This window comes from Mirounga angustirostris, unplaced genomic scaffold (assembly GCF_029215605.1).
Source record: "Mirounga angustirostris isolate CCGP_5_RB_7025 unplaced genomic scaffold, mMirAng1.0.hap1 SCAF_12, whole genome shotgun sequence".
In the NCBI taxonomy this organism is placed as follows: Eukaryota; Metazoa; Chordata; class Mammalia; order Carnivora; family Phocidae; genus Mirounga; species Mirounga angustirostris.
This window is the reverse complement of record NW_026991720.1, coordinates 106,279,060-106,301,314: the sequence shown is the minus strand read 5'-3', so window position 1 is coordinate 106,301,314 and position 22,255 is coordinate 106,279,060. Positions and strand designations below refer to the sequence as shown.

Genomic DNA, 22,255 nt, shown 5'->3' with positions numbered 1-22,255 from the left:
GGGCGGGGATCTGCAGTCAACATGCTGGGGTGCGCCTCTCAGCACACCATTTACTGGCTGCATGACCTGGGAAAGCTACCTACCATCTTTAGGTCAGCTAGTTTCCTCTTCTGTAACAGGGGGGCACAATATTGCCTACCTTCACAGTACTGCTGGGAGAGCTAAATAAGGCTCTCTTTACAAAGAAAACACTCAGCATAATGCCCAGCACACAATTTTAGGTATCTTATTAACTTTTCAAAAAATATATACGGAATACAAGTCAAGGTGACATCGAGATTTACTTTGGGAATAAAATTCAACCTCCAATTTATACAAAAAAAAAGTGCCTACATTTTATTTCATTTTTAGCAACAATCACCACTGCTCATGGCTGAACTCTCACTGTTGACAACCTTCATTCGTCACGCACTCAGTGCTTAGTATGTGCCAGATACTGTTCTAAGTGCTCTACAAACATTAACTCATTTGATCCCTAGGACACCTCTGAGGTATGTCCTGTTATCATGGCCACGTTGCGAATGAGGCAAATGGGAGAATGAGGGGCTGTGTGCTAAGCAAACTGGCCGGTAAGCACAGGTGATGTGCTCAAACAAAGGCAGCGGGACTCCAAAGTGCTCTACCAGCTTCGCCCCCCTGCCTTCGCGCTAGCTATGGACTGGCGCTCAAGGACACCCGCTAGGAGGGGAAAGAGAAAGATCACTTTTAATGTAACAGAAGAAAAGGCTATAACCCGAAGGAGCTCACTCTCTGATCTGAGCTTAGAAAAAGGGAGTATTTAATCCAAGGTTCCAGCAGCCTAAAACCACGACTTATCAGAACATACATTAGTTGAGAAAGGAAGGCATGGACACTGTCATTTCCACCCACCCGCCCCATTTTAAACGGGATTTAAAGCCATTCTGAAAATCATATATGCACACGGCAGTGTCTCATAAGCAGAGCAGCAGGCAAGTGTCCCTCCATCGATGGGTGAGAACCCAGAAGAGAGAGCTGTGGCTGTCCCGTCTCACACCAAAAGAAATCTGACTTGCTCATTAATAAGGTGAGCTTCACAGATAAGCACACTCCTGGAAACTGTAGTCAACGTTATGTGTGCACCCTTTTTTTCTGTGGAAGAGAGAAGCCATAACTTCGACTAGATTCCCTAAGAGAAATGTGTCTCTATCCTCCTCAAAGAATGTCTAAGGTCCATACAAATTAAGGCATGGCTAAACAGCTGGTGGAGAAATTTCTCCAACCTGCCCAGATTCCTTGAAAATGCCGACTGACATCCATCTTTCCCTGTATTCTGGCAACTGGAAAGGTGGGAAAACTGCACACTGCATTTTAAGTCCTGAGACAGGAAGTAACCAGTAGGAATTCATTTTCCAGGGCATTCATTAAAATGTCCAATAACAGTTATCCTGTTTCGATCAACAAGATAAGATGACAGAAAGAACAGAGAAGGTGAAGGGCTGTACAACGAGGAAATTTTCTCCACAATTTTCACCTTTCCAGAAGCCAGGGAGATTAATAAAGCACCGATCAATTCTTCTAAGAAAGGCAAAATGAAGTAAAAACCTTAAACTGCCTCTTATAAGAAAAGGGGGTGTGTAAACAAGTGGAAAGAGAAAATCTTATTCAGTAAGTGGTGATGTTGAAATGATAATATTTAACTATTTGCAAGAAATGGTTAAGCAGAAATCAGAATAAAATGTCAGAGATAGAGCTAAATGTAATACACGGAGAGAGAAGTAGATACAGATATAAAGATACATATCTATAAATGAATTAAATAAAAATACATCTGAACATAAAAGAGGTGGAAATAATCTGGGGGAAAGAAAAAGGTTGAACAACGTATCATTGTGCAAAACATCAAGGCAGCATGGCTCCATGAAGCCTTTAATTAAATGGCTTAATCAAATTCCTTCTGGTCCCTGGAATGTCTGCATTCCAGGCTGAAGCTATCTCTCCAGCCTACAGAACCCCGACCGATGATCCATGCCCCTGTGAGATTCTCCCAGCATCCTCTCTACCAAGACTCCCTTCCCCCCTAATCAATACCCTTTCCTGAGGATGGCATGGTTTTCCTGTTCCCGACCACTTCACTGGTGCTCCTGTTCCCCAGCTTTCAAGCCTTTACAGAATCTTCTTTTTAATATCTCAAGCTTCTGACAGTACAAGAAAAGGAGATGGTAAAGAGAAGAGAGGGGGGCCGAGCCTCCAGGAGGAGAAGGCTGACAGTTCACTGCTAGACGGGACTTCACTGGCACACTCGGCGGTGCTGCGAGGCAGGGTTTAAGAGATGCCTGCTCCCATCGTCCTCTGACTGCAACTAGATGACATGCAATCAGTTTTTTTCCAAAAACATATAAAATAAGAGCAACATATGCTTATATAAAACCATAAACTCATCTACCAATACAGAATAATTCCTGAAAAACTGGACTCTGAGGAACAGATTTAGTAACTCTTAAGAAGTCAAACGCCACCCTCTGAGGCCCTGTACAGCACCCAGATTCAGAAAACCTGCATGTGGGCCCTAATTCTGCCATGTACCACTGTGTAATTTTATCTTAGTCATTTAATTTCTAACTTTTACTTTCCCAATTTAGTCAATGGAGATAACAGTAATTTCTAGAATCATGAGAGTTTTTGAAAATTACTGATTCCTAAGTTGCCCCACCCCAGACCTAGGGAATCAGAATCTCAGAGATGGGGAAATTTGTAAGTCTTCTCTATTTCAAAATCTCCCTGGTGTGATCTGGACACATAGGACTCTGAGGACTGGTAGCTGGAAATGCTGCAGCACCTTGGTGGGTTAGCAACACCTCCAACCCTACCTTGCCTCTCTCACTGTTGCTCGAGTCCATAACCCCTTTCTCCCTGAGGAGTCAGGCTGCCCATGTGACGTTTAGAACTTGAGGAACCATCAGACGGTGACCTGGGAGCTGGGCAAGCAGGGGCCTCCTCCATCCCGCTGCCGACGAGGAGGTGCGGCAGAAACAAAGACATGGCTCCATCCTGTGAAGGTGGTTCTCAGACATGTTTCTTGTGGGAGGTGGTAGTTAGGAAAATGCTTACTTACATACAGGCCAGTGGAGACCCTGGTCTGGCTTGGAAGCTAAGAGCTATGTTCACACTACTTCAGTGGGAAAAATGCTTTGCAACCTCCAGAGGAACAATTCATTATTATATGTTTGGAGCTGCCAGCACACAGAAATAGGGATACAATCCAAAATGCTGAGGTCTGGTTTCTGGATTTCTTCCAAGTGATTTTTGTCTTCTTTTAGTGTAACCATGAAATTACACTTGACGCCTTTTTAAGTACCGAGCTTTCTTTGATTCAATACCTACGTCAGCTTCTTTCAATGATTATTTTCCTATTATCAGAGGTTAAGGGACAGAATGCAATTCTTTAAAGAAGTGATTTTGAATGGACAAATCAATCCCCTTGGATTACCGGTGAGCTTTTAACCAACTGTTAGAAATATGTGCTAAGAGTCAAAGACTAACACAGGAACCGGCACTGATAGGATAAAGTAAAACAGCCCCCAATAATACCGACTTCTGATCATGTGCCAGTGTGCTAGTTATGGTTACACATAATATTTCAGCCTTTATTCTTCCTGGTCAAATTGTTAAATTGCTTTCTATTTCCTCTGCTAAAACCCTAGTTTGCACCTGAGACGACAAGTACCATAAGCACCATCAGGACAACGTATGTTTATAAAGCACTTCTGTTTCCAAAGGGCTTTCACAAGCATTAGTTTATGTGTTGCTCACAACAGACCCGCAGCAGGCAGATCTGATATCAGCCCCATTTTATAACGGGCAGCTGAGTCGGCACTCGGCCAGCCATCAGGGAGTGGAGGTGGGCCAGCTGTTGAAGGGTGTGAGGAACAAGGGGAAGCCAAGCGGACATAGTGAGTGGAGACCAGACCACACGGAGCCGAATTCTTCAGAGTGTGAACCAACTGAATAGCAACATTCATTGACTCCAGACAACTGGATCTGCTTCCAGAAAACAATCATGGGAAAGAGTCATCTAGAAACGAGGCTAAGGAACAGTGGCCGCCATGTGCCCCAGAAGCCTTCAGATCCTTAGGTTGCTAATGTCCTCTACCATCATGCCCAGAGGTGGCAACCTGAGGCTCAGAGTCTTTAGTACCACCCCCCCCATCCCCTCATTCCCTTTGGCTTATGAATTAATGAGAGGAAAAGCTCAGGGAGGCTATCCATCGCTGGTGTGTTCTTTCCATGAGTCAAAAAGTTGACCCACAAAAGACTAGCAGAATCCTAGAAACAGAGCTCATGAGATTCGCTCAATCAGCAAATTGTTGCTGAGCCCCTTCTATGTGCAACCATTCTTCTAGGCAACAGGATGCAGCAAGGAATCAAAGAAAAGACCAGCTCACATGGAGCTTCTATTCTCACCACGGCACCCACGTTTAGGCCTTTCTACTTGCTTGTAACTCTTCCTGGACCACTCTACCCCCAGAAATCTGCATGAGTCACTTACTCTCTAACCTCCTTCAGATTTTTACTCCATTAACACCCTTTCTGCAAGGTCCTCTTCCAACCACACTATGCAAACTCGCATCATCTTCCAGAACCATCCTTCCCTATTTTCCCTAACACTTATCACCATCTAACACATTATATGTTTCTCTTATTTTTTCTTATTTTTCTCCTCCCACCAGAATCCATGCTTCAGAAACGCAGGGGTGATTGTCTGGTTTGCTCATGACAGTATCCCTAGTGCCTTTAGCTATAACTGGCACGTAGTAGGCATGAAATAAATCCTGGTTCGTTCGCATGATCAAACAAGGCTTTTGACACATGCAGATATATGCAGGCCTCCTGTGTTCACCTGTATTCATTATCATAAGCCTCATGGATATTCCTACATAGGCCTAAGTTCCTTCTCTTGGTCATACAGTTTTAAAAGCCCTATATGTCCAAATTTGCAGGCATTTATCCTTACTTTACTTGGTTTGCTTTAGTTCTTTGTGCTTAAACGAAACATTTTTCTCTTCTTATGTGGTCTTCAAACACGAGCATTCTCTTCTTTTCATACTCAGACCATTTATTACATTCCCTGCAGAATCCCTAAGCACTTAAGACTATTTGTAGCTACACATATGTCAATTCACAATATCACAAAACAGCTCTACAAAAGATAAAAATGATGTCAAATGTCTAATTTTTATTCTTTTCAAATGCAATCTCTGACTTTAAAAGTAGGCATACATGTAAACAAAAGCAGTCTAACTGAATTAAAATTCCAAATCTAATAAAACCTTCCCCTCTCTTCCTCTAGTATATCTTTGGATGTCTCTAAATAGTTGGGTTTCTCAATGCAAACATCTGAGTTGCAGTGATTTTCAAGAGAAAGATATGAATGTACAAGGCCTCTGATACAGAAATAATTAAATGCTATGCTTCTTAATTCTCTAACTCCTCAAGAAACACTGGCTAACAAGGAGAAATGAATGGAAAATGCCAGAAGAGCTGATCTTACGGCCTGTTCTCCCACCTACTATAATGTGACCCCAGGGCCAGTTTTTGCTTTCTTATCTGTACAATGATAATATACCCTGCCCTTCTCACCACATAGAACTTTTCCGGGAATAACATAAATTAGTAGTGGGATATGCTCTAAACTACACAGCAACAGTCAAATGAAAGGTAGAATGATTTTGCCTAAAGGCCAAGTCCTCTTAACGGCTCCTTGAGGCGCAGTAAAACCCACAGTACAGTTGACCCTTGAGCTGTGCAGGGGGTTAGGGGCGATGATCCCCCTCCCCCGAGTCAAAAATCCGCATGACTCTGACTCTCCCAAAACATAACGACTAATAGCCTACTCTTGGTTGGAAGCCTTACTGATAACATGAACAGGTGATCAGCACACATTTTGTATGTTATATGTATGTTACACTGTATTCTTATAATAAAAGAAGCTAGAGAAAAGATGATGTTAAGAAAATCATAAGGAAGAGAAAATACATTTTCAGTCCTGTAGTGTGTTTATGGGAAACAATCTGTGTAAGTGGACCAGTGCAATTCCAGCTCATGCTGTTCAAGGGTCAGCTGCAGTTCTTTCTGCTTCTCATCCCCTTATATCAAATACATCACAAAAAAGTAATTCTTTATAGATACATTTTGGGATATACCTTTGACTGTATTGTCCTCAGATTAACGAGATGAATGTCACAAGGCAAAGATGACAGTAACGGAGAGAATTCACCTAGCAGCTGAAGGGTGGGCACGGGGATCTTTTCTGTCATTGTAAAGACAGGATGATTCGGGAAAGAGGAAGTTATGTGGCTAACGAGAGAAGGATAACTGACTGACTTCTTTTCTTCTTCCTATCAAGAAAAAACAGAAATGCTTAAGTGTTATATATATATGCAGTTTTCACAATATTAATGGAATTACCTGACAGGGTTTAAATAGAAAAGAAATATAAACAAAAACAAATATTTTAATTTTATATTTTGTAAATAACAGTCTTAGCCAACACAGAGATTACCAAGTCCATTTGTAAGCAATACAAGAAAATGAACAGTGTCCACCTAACTCATGTTTAGAAAGATCTTTTTTCCATTGCTGTAGTACTAAAAATCCTGATAACATTTTCCAAAAAACATTTTAGGACAAGGCATAACATTTTACGGAAACTCTTTCTCAACCTACCACAAAATTCTTAAATAGATGGGCTGGGATATTCACACATCTTGCACATCATCAAATGTGATCTCTTCTCCCTCAGGTTTTACCCACCATATACTCATGGTTTCATTTATACACTCAACTAGACCATAACATCTTGTGATCTGAAGCTATGCTCCATACATGTTACCCAATGACAGGATTTTTGGGGGAAAAACTCTCAAAATAAATAAGGTTTTTAAAATAACACAAGGAGTATACCTATATCATCTGTTAAATTTGGTAAATCACTACCACTGAACTGAAACTGTTAAATTATGTTATATAATAGTTAGTACATATTTACCTAGTACACAATTATTCAGTAGAATTTAAAAGTACTTTAGTCATTGCTATGGTATATACTTAAAGACAAGTGGTTCTGCATGTTCAAACATTAAACAAGTCTGCCAGGGCTGGCAATAGGCATATGGTAGATGACACACTCAATTAACTAAATCGATGACTAAGTAGAATCTTAACCAATAATGCCTAAGGTATAAGAGCACACAGAGAAAAACACTGAGAAGAGAAAATAATTTATGTAGAAAGGTTTTTTGATCAACAGTGACATGTGGAACAAATTTAATTTTGTATCTTATTTTTAAACTGTCCATTTCACTGATATCCTCTGATTTTGCATCCTTTCTGCAATACAGGGCTCAAATAAAAGGCTTGGCTACTTATCTGGCCGAAAAGATAGGATTTAGAGGAGATACGGGGCTTAAAATTCAGAATGTCAGATTAGCACTGAACAGAGGGTATTGAGCAAAGAGTGACAAGCATCTTGCCAGCAGCGAACTGTAGATGTCATTACAATTCAGACTATGGAGAAAGAAAAAAAATTAAAGGCAGTAGAGGGACAGTGCATACTGAGATACTGACACAAGGTCTAAATGACTTGTAAATAAAATATGCACCCATCCCACACTCTTTTTTTAAAAGAAAGATTAAAAAAGCATATATAATAATATTCACCAACAATACTGAAATTTAATGCATGTTGTTGAATACTGAGGGAACAGTTTCAACTGGAAACTTTAAATGTACTCCAAGATCAAAGGACTTCATAATCTAGGTCAGGATTGCTGACAAAATCACTTTTCAATAATAAAAGATAAAAGATCCCAACAGAAAAGAAGACACCTGCCGTATCAGAATCAGAAGGCATTAAGTCCATTCTAGGTCAAGTAACATTCAGAGAATGCTCTCTGGCTTTGTTCTATGCTCTTGGAGGAATCCCTGGACACTTCAGTGAATAGGTGGGATACTTCTTGATGGATTATGTATACCTTTCAAACAGTAATGTGCATATATACTCTTCCTCCCAACCACACCAGTTCCCTTGACTCTCAGTGCCCCCCTGCAACCTACCATACATAAAAATGGCTTGGGGAGCTTTAAACATAGATCCCCGAACCCTAACCCAAATCTACTTAATCAGAATTTCCAGGGGTGAGCCCTAGGAAGCCAAAGCTTAACAGCCCCCAGAGTGAATCTCAAATCTCGGTCAGTCTGACACAGCTCTGTGGACACGTGCTGGGAACCATCACCCCAGACATCCTCCCAACCTTGTAGAAGAAACCGCTGCCTTTGCAATCAAATGTCTGAGTCTCATCCTTTAACTAGTTTTGGATTAAGAAAATGATTCAGACTCAGAAACATGTTAATGCTAAGTCTCGTCAAAGGAAACAATATCATGACTGTAAGTGCTTCGAGAATTCAAGAACTGTGCCATTTACTGTCCTAAGCAGGATAAGGGAGAGAAGTTTAGGGAAGATTTGTGGTTCAGAGCTATAAAAGCACCACGAACAAATAACGCTGCTGGAAGCTGGCCAGGCAGGGTGGGACAAAATCTCACAGAAGGTTCCATGATTCATGCACTTTCTTAACATGTTTATAGCAACGAGGGGCTCGACAAGATATTTAGCTGGTGAATTATCACCTTTTGATTAATCTCCTGGAAAGGTAATCTTTTAACTGTAACCTTTATGATAAACCCAAAGCTTATAACACATGTTTGCTATAGGAAATTTTAAGCTGTAAATGAATTCTCCAGCCTTGCAGTACTAATATACTACTCTAAACATTATTTGGTTCCTTGTGGGTTGGAAGGCTTCAAGCTGTTCAGATCTAGCTTTCTCCTTGCATTCTGTATGAGATTATAAAGAGTTTATAGCACATTCTGATCCAAACCACAAGAAGTTGAGATCTTCATTGGGTTCCAGCCCTTATTTTATAAATCAGAACTTCCTGCTAGGCTCCATGGTGTCCTTCATGAAGCCCATTTAAGTTATCTGATCCCTAAACATCAAAGGTTTCCATCCATCTACAGCAAAACTTGCTAAATAAATTATCTAAGACAATAAGAGATGATATTTTGAGTCACTTTGGCTTATTCAGTATGACCTGATACATGGTGAGAACTTGATAAATGTTTTTTTAAACTTAATCTATCAACAAGTAAATGTAATATAAATAAAGGAGAGAAAAATACAGTAGGAGAAAGGATGTGGTAAAAAGAGACAGAAGAAATAATTGATGAAAATTAATGAATCATAAGATTTAGAAATATATCTCATTTAGCGCAGAGGTGAAGCCTGGTGATCTGTGAGCTAAATCTGCCTACACATAGGTTTTGATAGGTCTGCATGGTATTAAAAAGTTGTCTGTTTTTTGGCCAACTCTCAAAAAAGAAAAAAAATCCAGGAGATCTCACAGTGAAATTGTCAACAACAACAAAAAAACTCCCTAAAACAGGTAACTTTTTTTTTTTTAAACCCAAAACACTGGAAACCCAAGTCACCCTGGGCCCCCATATTCCCTCAAGCGCAGCTGAGTTGTAGCTCCTTGGTGGGATGTGTCCTCACTCATCACAGACCTGGGGTCACCTCACTTACGCGTTTGCCCTTAAACCTGACCAACCTCCCTCATGCCATCACTTTTCTGAGTCCTGTCAGCATTTGAGCTTTTCATCTGATCTCTCCTAGCTCCTTTTCCTGACATGTAAAGAACTGGTATCCACAGGTAAAATGACACAACTGTAATACCTGAACACTTCCCAGCACTTCTAATTCCTGGTTCAATGCCCTCTACCTATAGCAGTCTTCAGCAGGAAGGGATAGGGAGTAAGTGTCAAAGAAACAAAACCTAAAGGGTCAATGCCAAAGAGACAATTCCCACTTTCCACTTCCGTTGGTCATTACACATGGATGATAGTCCACCACACATAGCTACAGTAACCCACTGGGCATCTGCACATCTCACAGCAATTATCATTCCAGTCCTTGTTCTCACTGCCTCTCTGCAGAACACTCACGAACAGGATTCGGTTCCACTTAGTCACCCAGATAACTCCTCCCAGAGGCTCTGGCAGGCTGAAGACTTTCTACTAAAATGCCTTCCTGTACAGAGACTGTCTCCTCACCATGGTTCCTACCATCGACATCTTAAACATGAGAGTCTGAGTTGAAAATAAAAACACTTTCTGCAAAGTTTAAGTTATAGGAGATGGAACATTCCTTAATCAAATGCCTTTTTAATCAATTGCACTAGAAATTAAAATGTATTTTCTCTTCTCTAGTTCATTTTTTATTTAAAAGAAACTATTGATTTAAGTCCAAGAATCTATAGTTGAGCAAAAAGAAAAATTTAACCAACATAGGATTATACAAACACTGGATCAAATTTCAATCAATTACTATCCAAGGAGTTTTGAATGGGAATAAACAAATTATTTCACTTCTAAGTGAAAGCTTTATAGATCTGACATGAAAATGCTTATTGCCATAGTTAATAGAAGCTTTGCAAATTAGTGTCTATATAGAGAGAAAAAAAAATCATAAAAGCCAGAGACATTTTCGGGAGGAGAAAAAGACAGTAGCTGCCAGCACTCAGACAATGATTTTCCTGTGCAGTTTTAGTCCTCAAATTAAGCTATCTTGTCAGTAATTGATTTAAACCATGAGTCCCAAGAACTGGTTTAAATCTTGACATCTAAAAATGGATATTAAAATCTTTTTTCCTAAAAGATTCTAGATACTGAAAGAATTCTTGGCTTTAATGAGCTGTTGCCATTTCATTCAATCAACCAGTGTTTTATTTATAGAATAGCTACCATAGGCAAGGAGCCCTGTGGGGTACATAAAAATGAAGCAGACAAGTCCCTGGAATGGAGCAGGGGAAGAGAACATGCCGAGTATGACAAGGCAGTAAGCAGGGGCTGGGATAAATGCAGTGGCACCATGCGCTATTACAGCTCACTCATTTATGCATTTGTGCATTCATTCATGCAACACATATCGGGTGCTTCCTCTACCAGGAACAATTCTAGAAGCAGAGGAACATGGCCCCCACTCTCATGAAGTTATGGTCCAAAAGAGGAGAGAGACAATGATCAAATATAATCACATCTATGCACGGAGGACAGATGCGCAATTCTGAGGAGGCACTGAGGATGGTGATCTGGCCTGGTCAAGAAAAAGCAGTTGACCAAGGCAGCTTTGGCCTGAACTATTATGAAGAGTTCCCTGGGCACAGAATGAAACCACAAATGCAAAGGTGCTGTGGGCCCCAGGTGCGTAGGGAGCACTTGGGACTGAAAGAAAACTAGTGGGCCTAGAGCAGAAATAACACGAGTCATGCTGGATGAAGCTGGGGGACAGGCAGGGCCCAGATCATGAGGGGCTCTTCAGGCCATGGGAAGGATTTTGGCTTTTATTAGGAGAGCAATGAGAAGACACCTGAGGGTTAAGAAGGGAGCAGTGAGGTCAGATTGAATTTTGAAAAGATGAATCACTTTGCTTACTTGATTTGAGAACAAATATGGCAGGAAAAGAAGAGCAGAATGATTCAGGAAACACATGATGTTTGTTTAGATAATGGTGGTCAAAATAAGCGAGTTTATAGATTTGAAATATTTAGGCAATAAGATAGTCAACACTGGTGATCATTGTTTTAAGAAAGGGGCAGGCAAAGGAGAAGTATCAATGAGAGATGACTGCTATGTATGTGGCACTGGATGGAAGGTGGTACTAGTCCCCGAGAGAGCAAACACTAGAAAAGAGCAGGTCTGGGGGGAAGGGAAGAGAGATCATGAGAGTGATCATGGATATGTCGGGTCTGAATAGCAGGATGCAGCTAGGTAGATGGGTCTGCAGGTAAGAGGTGAAATATATGTGTGGGTTTCATCTGCGTAGAGGTGGTCACCAAAGCCACAGGAGTAGGAGAGATTGCAGAGGGAGAACATATAAGACGAGAAAAGGAGAAGGCGTGGGGCCAACCCTTGAGGACTCTGACATTTAATGGCTTAATAACCATCAGAGAGATAAAAAACCACTTGAGAGCTAGGAGGAAAACCAGATGAGCATGGCACCACGGAAGCCCTGGCTAGACTGTCTTCTAAGAAGTGACATGGTCAGTGTCGAATGCTGCTGCAAGGTGAAGTAAGATGGTGGATCTCGTGACACTGGCAAGGGTGTGTGTGTGGTGGGGGAAGCTAAAGCAAATCCAAAATGAGTTGAGTGTGACACGGAAGCAATGAAATAAACCCATCTTCCAAAGCGGCTCAACTGGGTGTGGAAGACAGGACGGGAGAGCAGGGCAAATGGACATGAGTCTGTGTGGAGGTTGTTTTTGGTATGTATGTATGTATGTATGTATGTATTTATTTATTAAAGATTTTATTTATTTTTTAGAGAGCGAGCGAGCGAGAAACAGCATGAGAGGGGAGAGGGTCAGAGGGAGAAGTAGGCTCCCCGCTGAGCCGGGAGCCTGATGTGGGACTCGATCCCAGGACCCTGGGATCATGACTCAAGCCAAAGGCAGACGCTTAACCATCTGAGCCACCCAGGCGCCCTTGGTTTTTATTTTTAATAGGAGAAAATGAAGAGTGTCTAAAAGCCTGCAGAAAGGGTTTCTTTCCTAGGGAAATGTCAGCTATGAAGGGCAGAGAGAGGGAAGGAGGATGATGATGCTGAGGAGGGCGCTGGGGTACATTGCAAGGACAAGTGGAGGTACTGGCCTGGGAGGAAAGGAAGGTAAAAATGTCTCTATTGCAACATGAGGGAAGAAGGAAAGGGTGGGAGGAGATGGTTGATACCTAGAACAGAGAGCCCTGTCAGATGTGAAGTCGATGGTGAGGCCACCAGCTAAAAAGAGTAGAAAAGATCTGAAATGGATCAGTGAAGAAAGAAGGAGAGCAGAGTGAGAAAAAAAGGGCTGTGTACAGATCATCTGAGGTGGGAAATCAGTAAAGCACGGAGGACTGTGATGATGACTTTTGTGTAGCCTTGAAGAGGCGTATTGTCATGTTGGTTTACATCCAACTGAGCTTTAGCTAGATTTTTTTAATGGAATGCTGAGGTTTTGTCTTGAGAAATGAAAACTGAGCAAGAAGATAGACAAGTAAATCCATTTTCAATTGAGGAGTCTAAGACTAGAATAAGCACACTAAGGTTTCCCATAAATTTTACTAATCAAACTTAATCTAAGTATGTGATTAAGTTCTATTCTTAAATTCAACTCTTATTTTCTTTCAAAATAATCTCAGAAAATCTCACCCAAACTGATTCTTTAACATTTTACATCTACATAATAAGGAAAAATAAAAAATAAGATGACCTAAATGCAAATCTGACATATGTGTAACTGAAGTTCTCTTTTTTGTCAATATAGGCTACACCTATTATAAAGATATCTCTATCCTGGGAACTGAAAATCATAAAAAAAGTGGACAGTCATAATTTCAAGTTTTGGGTGGCAAAGAACAAACAACATCAGAACGTATGAGTTATTATTTTTTTCCTACCGTATTCACACTTCTTTTTTCCAGTAGTAGTCGAAATAAATTAGCTGTAACCTTGTTATCATGGACACCTTGCTCAAGGCCGCGATTATCATCTTGCATGAGTCTTCCATCCATGATAACTTCAATCTGACCTAACAAACAAACAAACAAACTGGCCAGAGTTATTTAATACAAACATCCAGTGACAATCACATAAGTTTAGGCACGGTCCTGATTTAAGCCAAGGAGACAGATCCATATAGCCCAAAGTACCAAGGGCTTTCTCAAAACAGCTAGGATAAATGCAAAAAACAGGACTTTATTTCCGTTCTTCTTCATAAATGTCTGGTAAAATTTGGTAAGAAATTTAAAAATGAGACAGATCAAAACTTAAGTGAAATTTAAAAAGAATTAATCTGAAGAGTAAATTATGTCCTCTAAAATTTTTAGTGGTAGCACCTGGAATTTAAAAACATTTACGAGGTTCATTAGGAAACATACATCACACCTGGAGTAACAAGGCAAATACAGATGTGTAGAATCTAAAAAGGATTTGAAAGACTAAGCGTTTTGGTTACTTGGTATCTGGTGATTCTCTGAAGAAACCCCAGGATTTGGAGACACCAAGCACGTACCCCCTTCCCTCCCTGGTATTAAGTTAGTGGCATCAACTATCCTCTCTCCTCTAGTTCAAGAAGAGGTCATATTTGGTTCCTTCATTGGCTGTGCAGTAATTCCACACCTCCTCTAGGTTAAGTTGTAAGCTAAGAATTAGGCTATGAGACTACAAACCAAAAAACCCTATCCAAAACAAAGCAAAAAACCACCCAGAGCCACAGTCATATATTTACACTAAAAAAAACCCTAGTCATACATAAAAATATATGCATATTCATCCATCCACTCATTCACATTTGTTACAGTACTAAATGATCTTTTGGCATAAAAGAGCAATACATAAAATATTTTAATAACTATTATTTTTACACAGTCAATCCAACTCTGTTTAGTTCTTTCTTCTCAATTTAGGTACCCAGTACATAAAACTGCCAGTGATGGTCAGAATTTTCGTTGTTACTACCTCCATATTTATTTTAGAACACAACTGTCTAGAATGTGCTCCTCAGGCACTGGGACGAATTGGCCATCTAGAGCTTGATCATGTCACACCCAAATGAGTACATCAATCTCTTGGCAGTTTCTCTCTTCTCCCTGTCTCCAAATGTTAGCCCTCATAATATGTGACACTCAGTAAATCTCCTGGGCTGTACTCAAATTGTTCTTCTGTTTGTAGGCACTGAAATGCTAGGGTGCTTGGCTGTCTGAAGCAGGGGCACCTGGGCCAGGTGTGACTCTTGAGCCCCCCATTTTTAAACGTTGCCTTAAATTCTCAAAGCTGGGTCCTTAAATAGGGAACTAGACATTAGGACTGGAGCAATCATGGAGTAGACAGTTATGTCACTTCCCTTGACAAAGGCAAGCTGAGAAATAAAGCTCCTCTGTCCCTAAACCACATTTAGGAATTTTATGTGAAGTTGTCCAATCTATAAATAGTTGACTTAATTTTTTAAAAATCAAAACATATGGAGTGCCTGGGTGGCTCAGTCATTAAGCGGCTGCCTTCAGCTCAGGTCATGGTCCAGGGGTCCCGGGATCGAGCCCCATATTGTGCTCCCTGCTCCCTGGGAAGCCTGCTTCTCCCTCTCCCACTCCCCCTGCTTATGTTCCCTCTCTCGCTGTCTCTTTCTCTGTCAAATAAATGAATAAAATCTCCAAAAAAAATAAAAATAAAAACATAAAAAATTCCAGACTCCTGGGCTCTTCAGAAGCAGAAAAATTTGGCAACCCTGGGCCCCTTTCCCCATGGTGACAACAACCTGGCGCTGAGCAGCGGCTGCCCCACCGTTCACTGGGAATGGTGTGCCCCAGTTTGCCGAAGCCCCACCACTCCCCGCTGCATCCCTGATGTGAGGCCATTATTATTTTTCTAACAGCGTTAATGTCTTTATGGCATCATCTCATGAGTCTGTGTAATGAAAGCCACAAAAGAAGATGAGTAGTATGCTTTTTTGTGTGGGTGGACATATGGAATGTATGTATATGCCCAATTAAAAAAGTGGGTTTGGGGCAAAGGGTACGTCAGGTACCTGCACACCTTTATTATCTGCCTGGCTCCTTAAGACATTTGTCTTAGCAACTCTTAATATGTAAGAAAGAAGAGCACTTTGACTACATATAAATGATAATGAAAAAATATATATTATAAAGGACATACGCCTCTCCATAGAAGGTTTTATAAAAATTAATCTGTGTTTACGATTTATTTTCTCTTTCCATCTTGTTCTATCTTTTGGAATCCTTAAAGTTGTGTCTGTCACCTCTTTATCTGCCTAGCTGTATCATTGCAACTCCCTTTCTTCTTTCGGGTAGAGGTGCCCTAGAACGATACGATTCAGAGAAGGACCTAGGTTTGAACTGTTACGTCCCGCCTTTGCGAACTTAGGCAACTCTGGGAATTTCTAACTTTTACCCCAGCTCCCTCTCCTCTTTGGCTTCTGGGAGAGTTTCCACAGCCATTCCATTATGACAACGACAGAGGCTTGTGCAAACAATGAGCTATCAGGAGAGAAAAATTATCTTTAAGAAGCCATGGTTTCATGGAGCTTTAGGTCCCTCATTCTTCATCAGAAGATTGAAGAAATACATTATTTTATGTTATTCTCACAAAACCAAAATTAACTAATAGCTGGTGTCTGAAGATGATAATTAATAATATGACCAACAGAAAAATTATACATTTGGAACTGAAACTTGTAAGAGCAAAAAAGAATCCAAACAACACGCACCACTTTTCAAACTTGAAACCCCTAAAGACTGAGCTGAGAGTAATGTCAAGCGATGCTTGGTGTCCTGTATATAGGCCATTGTGGTCATCGGATAGACATTTGCTTGAAGAGGCAATTTGCTCATCGTCATTCTGGGCTGAATCTATAAGACCAAACAGTTCACTTTAAAAAAAAGAAATCAAGGGATATTTACAGATGTACTTTAAAAAATTAGTACTGACTACAGATGACGTTTCTTCCAAAAAGAAAAAGGTATAGCTTCCTTTCTTGTTCAAAGGAAGAGCTAATTTAGGAATTAAAACATTCTTTCAAACAATATGAAAAAAAAAAAAATAAGGAGGATCTTAGAAAACTTTTAGGTGAGAAAGGTAGAACTTATCCAGGTTCTTAAAATAGGCATTCCTATTTAAATTCAGAATAAAAATCCTTAACAAAAGTCTTCTAGCTTTCCAATATTTGCATAAAACAAATTATAAAGGTATCAAGTATTCATTTCTCATCTAAATCTAACATACTGCTTTTGTAATGAATGCTAAGCATAATAGCTCTCTATCCCCTTTCAAAAAATCTCTCTTATAATTCTTGAATCAGTTTTAATAAATACCACAGATCCCCTTATCAAATCCTCTAACATATTACATTAAAATAATCAAATTAATATTTATATTTAAAAACTCTTCAGTGCTTATTCTTCCTGTTTAGTGTCAATGTAGGTAGTTCCATATTTTAACTTTTCTTGGTCTGGTATGTGAATGCATGAAATACATTATTTTATTTTTTGACCGAAAATTCACTAAGCTGGTTGGGGCTGAGGAGAGTCCCTCAAACCTCAGGAGGAAACATCAAACAGAGACTTTGTTACGAGGTATCTTATTCACACCACATAAAAATGACATCTCTCCTGTTCAGCTCATGCAAGTCTGACATGACACTCAAGAAGAAAAGGAGTACAAAGTTAATGTAATAGTATTGAGTGCCCATTATAACGAGACAAAGTACGGGCATTCGCAAATATGATCTTTAATCTTTACAACAACCCTGTAGTGCATCCTTTAACTTACTGGTTGTACTGAATAGTGTCCCCCAAATTCATGGTCATCCATAACCTGTGAATGTGATTTTGTTCTGAAATAGGATCTCTACAGACATAAGGTATAGTGGATTAGGGTGGGCTCTAATCCAAGGGCTGGTGTCCTTCTAAGCGGGAAACATGGACACGAAAGGACACACACGGCAACACAAGGAGAATACGACAGGGACTCTGGGACAGCAGAGGCAGACAGTGGAGTGATGGGTCTACAAGCCCATCAGAAGCCCCAACAGGCAAGGAAGAGTATTTCTCTAGAGCCTCTGGAGGGAGTGTGGCCCTGAAGACATCTTGATTTGGGACTTCTGGTGTCCAGAACTATGACAGAATAAATTCTTGTTGTTCTAAGCCACCCATTTTGTGGTAATTTGTATCACAGGCCCAGGAAATTATGAACCTGAAGAAAAAACTGCAAAATGTTAAAATAAAAAAAAAGAAAGAAAGAAAGAAAGAAAAAAGGAGAGTTTCAAAGAATTTTCCATTTCTCCTTTCCAATCTGGATCTTCCCAATCAAATTAACTTGTATACTCACTGAAAAGGACATTCACACTGTCATGACTATAGGGCTGCCACCCTCACTCCCTACCTGTTGGTCTAGATTTCTAGTTTTGCTCAAGGACTACTCTTTCCAAGGCTTAAAAAATGGCCTATTTTAGAAGCAGAAATATTTAGGTCATAAATTTAGAAATTTAGAAGTTTAGAAATAATATTTTCCCATTTATTCAAATGCTCGATCCTTGAAAAGAAAATTCACATGTTTATTCACTTTTACTAAGTTTTTTTCATTCATGTATACACCCACACATACAAATAATTGCTTTTGTAAGATTTTAAGAAAAGAGTTTCTTTTGTACACAAGGAAAATGAATCACCATAAAGTCAGGGCTTCATTTGAAAACCAAACAGCTGTGGTAGAATTAACATGTAAATTCAAAGTGTATAATGCAATTTTTATGCTTTGGAAAAGGTTTAAATTTAACCTTTGCAGGAAATTGTAGAAGAGAAAATTATCACAACCCCTTCCACTCATCCCAGTTGAAAATCAGACAAAGTAAAAGCATTTGTTGTGAAATTATTTCTATTCATAGCCAGAAATTTCTAAAATGCTAATGTCTCAAAAACATGCTAATGTTTTTAGTGGTAGTATTTCAAAGCTATGTTGTCACACACATATACTCTGAATATAGAAATTTATGTAACAATCAAAAGAGCCCTATTAAATTAGAGAGCTAACAATCTGAAAAAGATTGAGTCAATTTTCTCATTACTATTTCAAACTATTTTGTGAACATTTTGATTAAATACATACCTGCCCACATTTCTATATATGTGCTTGTATTTCTTTGTCTATGTATATGTACACAAGTGTGTGCATAAAGGTAAATACACATACATTATTGATAAAAAGAGGGAAAGAGCTTTCCTGAAATTTAAAAGAGCCCATTATTACATTATACATTTAAAAGTATATATGTAATAAATTAAATACACACATACCATTTCTTTATGAGGGGAAAAATACATACTCCACCAATCCCTAATTATGTTTCCTTTCTATTAAACAAATTCAGATATATTTTGGTGTCAAGGCATTTAACATGCAAATGGTCACCAAATCTGCCTTTGAAAAAACTACCTCCGTAAATCAGATGCTCTACAAACCAATCTCTCAAATATCTGTTCTAACTTTGGACATCTGGTTGAATATAGAACCTATAAGTACCTGTTAAAATTCAGTTTTCCTTTAGAAATAATTTGTAAACTTAAGCATATTTTTCAAAGGATCCAAAATTAACTGGCCCACTACCATATATAAAAGTTACACACTAACACAGCTATTACTTAGACATTTTAAGGGAAAATTACCTGATATCCATTCAGGTCAGTATAGAATTTGTTTTGACTGTTTATGCTAGAAGAAATTCTCATTGCAATCTCACGGTTATGTTCTTTTCGGATGTCCACGATATTGGACACTTCCACAGACTGTCCGTCTATTCCTAAATTTAAAAGAATATATATGTTAATAGAAATTGATTGCTCCACTTTTCTTATACTGTACAGAACTTCCAGAGTGACATACATTTTCCCGTTTTCTATTCCTATCTTCACCATTTTTCATGCTAACTGTGCCACCGTTCACCTTTTTCTTTCTTTTCTTTCTTTCTTTTTTTTTTTTTTACACTGTCAGACAGTAGAAAACATTTACTCCGGAGAACATGTAACTCAACAGAAGGATGAAGAGCTTGGGATGAGATAAACGCAGATGAAATATAACATGCAAATGATTCTCCAATGAGTTCTGGAGGGAAAAGAGAACTTTAAATGAGAAAAGGTTAGCCCCACTCCAGGCCAGGCTGCCTGTCACGTGTACGGCCATTCTCCAACAGAGCCATGTGAGCTTATTTCTTCACGGCTCGCCTTCCGTGCTGGAAATCTGAAGCAGTGAGATCTACACTCTGTTGGTTCAAGAGACAGTCTATTACTGCCCATGATCTATAATCTAGGAAAAGAGACACGAGATCCAATGAGATGCTTTATGGCTAAAATGGATATTATCATATTAGTATTTGTGGAGTATAATCTGGACAGCTCCCCAGAAGTTAAATCAATTTTTTTTTAAGATTTTATTTATTTATTTGACAGAGAGAGACAGCGAGAGAGGGAACACAAGCAGGGGGAGTGGGAGAGGGAGAAGCAGGCTTCCCGCCGAGCAGGGAGTCCGATGCGGGGCTCGATCGCAGGACCCTGGGATCATGACCTGAGCGGAAGGCAGCCGCTTAACCGACTGAGCCACCCAGGTGCCCCAAGTTAAATCAATTTTAATTGAGTTTGGTATCTCTTAGGACCCCTTGTTATGGAGTGATTCATTTTGCCCTTTGCTATATGAAGCAGAGGACAGCTTGAAGAAGTCCCAGATGTATCAAACATTTATTTTTTTGGATAAGCCTAAACTTTTCACTAATTTCTATCTGTCATGCCACCCTAACTATATCTTCTGGTCCTGAGTGAAGCCTTGGGTCTATTTCCGAGACGGAGAGGGGAGTTATGGAGTTATCCAACACTCCTAATACAGACTGAGTATGTAGAAGAGATACTGGATCTCCTACAAAAGAGCAATCAGGAAAGCAAGCAATCAAAAGAAGAAAGACCGGCCCTATCCTATTTCATACGGCAGAAGGTTTTTAAGGTTCTAAGAGCCCTGGACACGTACCTGCAGTTTTCAGTCGTTACCCACCAGGCCTCACACACACTCTGTCACAGCGTGCTGATCACCAGGACACTCTTTAGACAAAGAAGGCTATGTAAAGAGAAATGGGGAGTGGGAGAAGGGAGTAAGGAGGACTTTTTCTGGAAGCCAAGAAGAATCCCCAGGGCTTAGAGAAGATGAAAGCAAACAGTTAAAGGAAGGAAGTTTGAATCGGTGGGACTGGTGGAAAATAATGAAAATGCAGCTAGCTGAGGCACTATAGGTTTATGTGAGAAGTACACCGGAAATTGTAAGACATCAATAGTAATATGCTGACAATACTAAATGGGCAGAAGCCTCCATCAACAGATTTTTCAGAATTCTCACAGAAGTTCTTTTCTGGGAGATGTTACGCCTCCAACTCGACAACCTCAGTCAGAGATGACTTCAGTTTCTTACTATGTTCATAAAGCTGTGATGAGCAGTATGACCTCATGTGTGGGGGAAGAAGGTCCTTTTCTTTTCCCTCCCACTTTATGGCCAGTCTGAACCACTAACCAGTAAAATATACATATAACTTTCCTTCTGACAATTACCAGATAACTGACCCAAATAGCTTCACTACTACTGGGAAGTTAAAAGAAAACAAAAATCACATCCACTGATGCCAGAACAACGGTGTTTTCTTTGACTAGGAAATGTATTACTTTCGATGCAAACTTTCCTTTCAGTAGGTTTATGTCAACCCCAATATCTTTCAAAGCCAATGAAATGTATATGGAATTCTAACAGACAAGCTTCCACAAATGAACCAAAGATGCCAAAAAACACAAAATACAGCATAGGGATGAAGTCCCCCATGAAGCATTCAGGCGAACACCTCATCTACTGGAGGCATTCGTGGCTGTTTGGCACCACGTCCGTTTTCTCCTCTCTAGACTGGATATTCTCCCAGGGGGTCAATAGAGTACATGAAATGAAATAAAGTCTTTACAAAGGAGAGTGTCATTAATTTCAAGTCACGTATCTCTGGAAAACATTTACAAAAAACATGCTTCAAGAAAAAATAAATAATTTCACATTACCTCCGGCAATAATAAATTATTTCTGTTGAGAAAATGATCTTTCTTGAGCTCAGTATTATGCTCAGATCCGGTTGTGGCAACAAATGCTTAAGTCTCCTTTAAAAGGAGCCTCGATGTCCATTCACAGTTCAGCAAGACATCTGTGCCAGGACAGGCTTTTAAAGTAAGATCAAACCTAATACTCTTATTACGAACAAACCAAATAAATCTTGTAATGGTAATCAAAGCAAGGAGGTATCCCTGAGTCATCAACGGTAATTTATTACTTTTTAAAGAAGAATCTATGTGAGGGGGATAAAGGACTGCTACCTTTTCCTACTCTAGGTCAAGAATTCCCTAAAGTGTGCCATTCCCAAAGAAGCTCATGGGATTGAGGGGAGAACTCCCTGGGAAGCATGGGTATGAACCGATCGGTCTCAGTGACCTGCAGAACCTTTGCAGCAAAAGGTTCTTTTACCAAATTGGTTCCACCTGGGCATGGATGGCCAGGAATTTCTAAGCCCCTCTGGTTTTTCTTCAGTCCTGGGAAAGAAAACAGCTCCTACCTAACAAGCGTAGTCC

General features: G+C 39.8%; 1 protein-coding gene across 1 annotated transcript in view; it reads right to left on the bottom strand.

Moving 5' to 3' along the window:
- LOC135362154 (alpha-mannosidase 2-like) overlaps positions 1–22,255 on the bottom strand; it is a 63,462-nt gene that overhangs the window by 6,099 nt on the left and 35,108 nt on the right. The window contains exons 4-7 of the mRNA XM_064575591.1: positions 19,286–19,419; positions 16,333–16,474; positions 13,508–13,638; positions 6,162–6,356 (exon numbers count right to left, since the gene is read on the bottom strand). Of these exons, the coding sequence (XP_064431661.1) occupies positions 6,162–6,356; positions 13,508–13,638; positions 16,333–16,474; positions 19,286–19,419 (602 nt within the window). The remainder of the gene's footprint in view (positions 1–6,161; positions 6,357–13,507; positions 13,639–16,332; positions 16,475–19,285; positions 19,420–22,255) is intronic.